The 5,043-nt window shown below is 40.2% G+C and overlaps 1 protein-coding gene across 1 annotated transcript; it reads right to left on the minus strand.

Annotated features, from left to right (window-relative positions):
* Positions 1 to 2,802: 2,802 nt before the first annotated feature.
* LOC110093245 (heat shock factor protein HSF30-like) lies at positions 2,803 to 4,133 on the minus strand. Its single transcript, XM_020818071.2, has 2 exons — positions 3,721 to 4,133; positions 2,803 to 3,648 (listed from the first exon to the last, which is right to left on the minus strand). The coding sequence occupies exons 1-2, from the start codon at positions 4,006 to 4,008 to the stop codon at positions 2,968 to 2,970; spliced, it is 969 nt and encodes a 322-aa protein (XP_020673730.1). The 5' UTR covers positions 4,009 to 4,133; the 3' UTR covers positions 2,803 to 2,967.
* Between the last annotated feature and the right edge of the window lie 910 nt (positions 4,134 to 5,043).

The raw sequence follows: 5,043 nt of genomic DNA on the forward strand, positions 1-5,043 counted from the left end.
ACCCAATCAGATGTTGGGTTAGAGGTATTGTGAGAAAGAATTGCCTGCGGGGACCAAGAAGTCGTAGGTGCATATTTTAGGTTGCATCTCTGCCAACAATTTAATGCAGAGTGACCGAATAGGTGGGATGATTGGGATTATTATTCGCAGATTGGGATGATGAAGGGGATTGGAAGGATGATCGACAGACGAATTCTTTCCTTTAGAAGGATGGGAGAATTGTCATTCGTGAGGCATAGTGGTGCGATTTGAGAAGAGGACTGTGGAATACGGAGTTCAGGCGCCATTCTTTTTGTTGTCGAGTTTGGAGATTAATTTCTTCGCAACAAAGGAGAGAATAAAGAGTATAAAGATCGATAGGGCTGAGAGATGTACGAATTTTTGATTTGAATGCGTTATATGTGGATGGAATGCCATTCAATATGCAGATGATAATATCTTTAGAGTCGATCTTGGAACTGAAGGAAGCGATGTTGTCGACGATGTTCTTGATATGTGCTAGGTATTATTGCATGATGAATTTTGCATTTGGATGTTATGAAGCTTATTCTTGAGCTGCATCACCCGATAGCGGTTGTAAGGTTGGAGGCGACGCTCAAGAATCAGCCAAACTTCTTAGGCAGTGGAGGAAGAAAGAGCGTATGAAAGGATTGAGGGAGAAATAGTGGAAAGAAGGGCTAAGATTAGGTTGCGATCAATGAGTTGCCAAAGATTGTATTCGACACTGGATGTGTCCGTCAGATATGGTGAGGCACCGGTGAGGTAGCTGGCGAAGCCATTAGTGGAGAAGTATTGGAGAAGTTGGAGACGCAAAATAGCGTAGGTGTCAGAGGAGAGCTAAGTATGAACAAATGTCTTTAGATTTGAGATTAGAAATTTGAGAGGTGGTGGGATGAAGAAATCTGAGAGAGTAGCTGAGATGTTGGAGACGGGATGTTGGGAGGCCGCCGAATCCTGATATGCCATGCCTGGGCTTCTGATACCATGAAAGAATAAGAGCAAGAACTAGAGCATGAGGAAGAAGATGGACAAGGAGATAGAGAGGATTATTTTCTATTCACCAAATGACTATACAAAGGAATATAAATAAAGTAATGAAATCAAGAAATGTAACAGCCATGTCCACATGAACAAGGTGACGTGTAACATGCACTAACACGAGCTACACTTGTACCACATGCCTGCCTACAATCTACCATGAGCGTGCCTAGTCCTACTCAAAGCAAACACATGAACAATACTCTGGCACTACACCTGCGTGACCATGCCTCCCAGGTGTTCCCACTCCAATCCCAATGTCCATGATAAGACCTCTTCTTCCCCTAAACAAATCCACAAGAACAAAGATCTTCTATTTTTCATGTCATCATTTTCATTGCCATAAATCATCAAAATCTGGTTCTGATACCAATTCTTGTGCAAGCGTCACTATAAATATAGTGATTTACATGATTTGACGAAGATACCTATGTCCATGGAGAGGGATGGAGATTTCACTAGATTTGATAAATAAGTAATTACAATGAGCTATCTCTTTCTCTCTTCTTTGCAAAAAACCTTCAAACCTCTCAATTTATAGATTCAAGGAAAAACAATAAAGAAAAAAGCTTCATGATATAATCCCAAATCAAATTAATTAATTAGAAAAATAATCTATTCTCTAACTAAATTACAACAATGAATCATTAAAACTTTCCAAACAAAAGTTTATTTAAATTTTAAAACAATTCTAAATCAACGTCCTTCTCCCTCGCTCATTCATTCTCTCTCTCTATAAAAATTATCTCTCTATCTCCCACTCCTCTTGCTCTCACTCTCTCTCTCTCTCTCTCTCTCTCTCTCTCTCTCTCTCTTACACACACAAAAATTTTGCTCCATCTTTCCCAGCCTCCTTCTCCTACACTCTCTATGTCTCTCTACAGCTTTCTCCAATCTTGCTCCCTATCTTTCATTCTCTTTCTCTACATCTTTCTAGCTCTTCGATCACTCTTTCCCTTCCCTCGCCCATTAGTCTCTCTCACACCCTCTCTCTTGCTCTCTCTTTCTCCGGCCCCCTTTCTCTCTAAAAATACATATCTTTCTGTCTCTCTTTCCTTCTCTCTCACTCCCTCTTTCACTCTATCGCACCTCTCTCTGTCTCTCCATCCCTCCCTAGCCTCCCCCCCTCTCTCCCTCCCTCCCAACCTTTCTCTCTCTCTCACACTCTCTAGCTATCTCACTATATATTTGTCTCTCAATCTCTCTCTCTCTCTCCCTCCATCTACAATATATATCTTTCTCTGCTTTCCCCTCTTTGCTAGCTTTCTACACAATCCGATTACAAGATCATTACAAAGTTCAGATCTAAGTTAATCTTGAAATGAATCATCTATTTTGTAAAACAAATTGAGTAAAAGAAGATATCACCTGATAAGATCTCGTATTAACAAGAAAGAAGAAGAAACCCAAACCAGCTTGGTTCATGTGAGCTCCTCCCGATTCTGCCTAAGTTGCCTGCAAGAAGGAGCTTCTGATCCTTCTTCCCCGTTCCGCCTATGTGCGCATGCAAAGGGAGAGGCTTCCAATCCTTCTCCTCCCTCTTGCTCATACCTGGAATCGCAAGATAAAGAAGCTTGATCTGCTCACCTTCTTCTCCTGTTATAGTAAGTACTAGGCTTCTCAAGCCTTCTATCAAGCACTTGAAGCCTTCGGTCCCCACCCCACCTGTTTAATATATATAAGAAAACAAAACAAGAAGGTGGCTATGCAAGTGGCTATATAAAGCTACACAAGAATAAAAATTAATTAATATAAATTAATTAATTAAAGCATCAAAAATTAAATTCATATTTAACAAATATGAGTTATTACAACCGCCAACAATATAAAAGCAGAACCGACGGTGCTACCAAACTACAAACAGAATGATAGAAGTGCCCCCATCCCTTCTCTTCTTCCTCCAGAACTTCTCTTCTTCCTCCAGAACTTCTACTTCTTGGATCCAAGAAACCCCATCGCCTCGACCAAACCCTTCACATCCTCACCCCATCCACAGTTCTCCGCAACCAACTCCTCCACCTCTGCATCAATCTCCTGCGCCGATGTTTCCCCATCAAAACTTTCACTTAACAGGTCCTCCCACATTGAATCCATTATCTCCTCCGAACTCTGCTCCACGGCTTCAGTCTCCACCTCATTAGTCAGCTCATTCTCCATTCTAAAAAGGAACTCTTCAGCTTCTCCAGTCACCTCCAAGCTCTCCGAAAATGGCGGTGGCAATCTCCTCTTCTTCCCGGGGCTTCCCAAATCCATGCCCCACTCGCCCCTCGCCATAAGCTTATGAGCGAAGTCAGGATTCCGCAGCACTTTCGAAAGGAAAGTCATCGTCTGTTTCTGCTTCCTCTCCGCCACCAGCATTCGCTCCTCCATTGCAACTAGATGCGTTCTCGAGCTCTGTTGCTGCTGCCTCAGACTCATAATCTCCAGCATCAGAATCTGTCTCTCTGATCTCAGCTTCTCAACCTCGCCCTCCAGCGCTAGCTGCCCCACATCGCTGGAGCTCTGACCGATATTTCTCCTTCTTTTAATGTTTTTCAAAAGGTGCTTCTGCCCACCTAAAAACTCCTCATTTGCGAATTCCCATCGATCTGGATCCACCTTTCTGAACCCCTGCATTCATCAAATCAGCTAATTTGATACTCAAAATCAAATATTTAGATATCGGAATGAGTGATTACTCACATAAGTATTGAGCTGACGGATGAAGCTGGAGAAATTGCTGTGCTTGAAATAGCGAGGAAGAACGTTGGTAGCGAACATATGAGAATCCCATACAACGAAGCTATTGCGAGCTCTGCTCCAAGAGACAATGGAGTCAGTGCTTGGATCTTCCACCATGTCGAAGGTCTTCTTTAAGAACGGCGGCGGCGCGGCATCGTGAAGGCCTGGTAATGGCTGAGGCAGCATTGGTTCTTCTTCTTCGTCCTCCTCTTCTTTGACCAGTATGATGCTGTCAAAGGCTCCTTCCATTATTGGTTAAAAGAAAAAAGCTGCGAGCTTGAAACTTCCTATTGTCAGTATAGCCGAACTACGGATTCGCTTTAGTGACGGGTTGGGCGGCGGAAAGAGGCTTTTATTGAATCAGGGGTGGAAGACTCAGGAAGAAGAAGATACAGGGGTATTCTCGTAAAATCGCTATGTGGAAACTTCGTTAGATTATTAGTGGCAAATAAAAAAGTAAGAAATGTGGGTCAGGGATATTTCTAGAAACTTCGGCGGTCCATCAGTGACTGTTGAACGGCGTTGATTGGTGTTGTCGGGGTCCACAGTTCGAGCGCATTATGTTTAACCGCGTGGCATTTTATGAATGAAGGTTCTACATTTATGTGGTAGAATCGCGTAGCGGATCCCGATATATTTTATTTCCCACTTGCATCAACAGATGATTCTGGCAAGTGGATATCTTTATTTTCTTCTAATTATTTTATTTATCATTGATCAGGAATGGGGTCGTTTCACGAAACAGCGATTTTTCTAATTTTAGGAGGCATTTTGTATTATTAGCCTATTGCACGTGTGTTAAGTGGATGTTGCTGTATTAAATCGTCATATATTTATATAAAAAATGTTATTATTATATTATTATTATTTTTTTTTGTGAAACTTTTAAAAATAATGATTTTCTCTTTTTAATCAAAATGAGTGAAATAAAATTATCAATTTATTTTTTTTATATTTACAATATAAATAAATTTATACATTATTATTATTATTATTTAATATAAAATAAACAGATTTCACAAAAAATATGCACAACAATTATGCTGAAAGCTGGATATTTACTTAATACTATAAATGAAAATCTACCGTACAATTAGTTGGATTAAAGCTTTGTTTGGGATAGCATTTTTATTGCTATTTAAAGCAATTTTATAGTACATAAATTTTAATTTTTGTGCTATTAAGTTGTTTTAAGAAACAATAAAAAAGTTGTCCTCAATGATTTATTTGGAACGACTTTCTTCATGCTTTTTAAAATAGCTTTTAGTATAAAAATTAAGCTTT

The sequence above is a fragment of the Dendrobium catenatum genome, unplaced genomic scaffold, assembly GCF_001605985.2.
Source record: "Dendrobium catenatum unplaced genomic scaffold, ASM160598v2 original_scaffold_4717, whole genome shotgun sequence".
In the NCBI taxonomy this organism is placed as follows: domain Eukaryota; kingdom Viridiplantae; phylum Streptophyta; class Magnoliopsida; order Asparagales; family Orchidaceae; genus Dendrobium; species Dendrobium catenatum.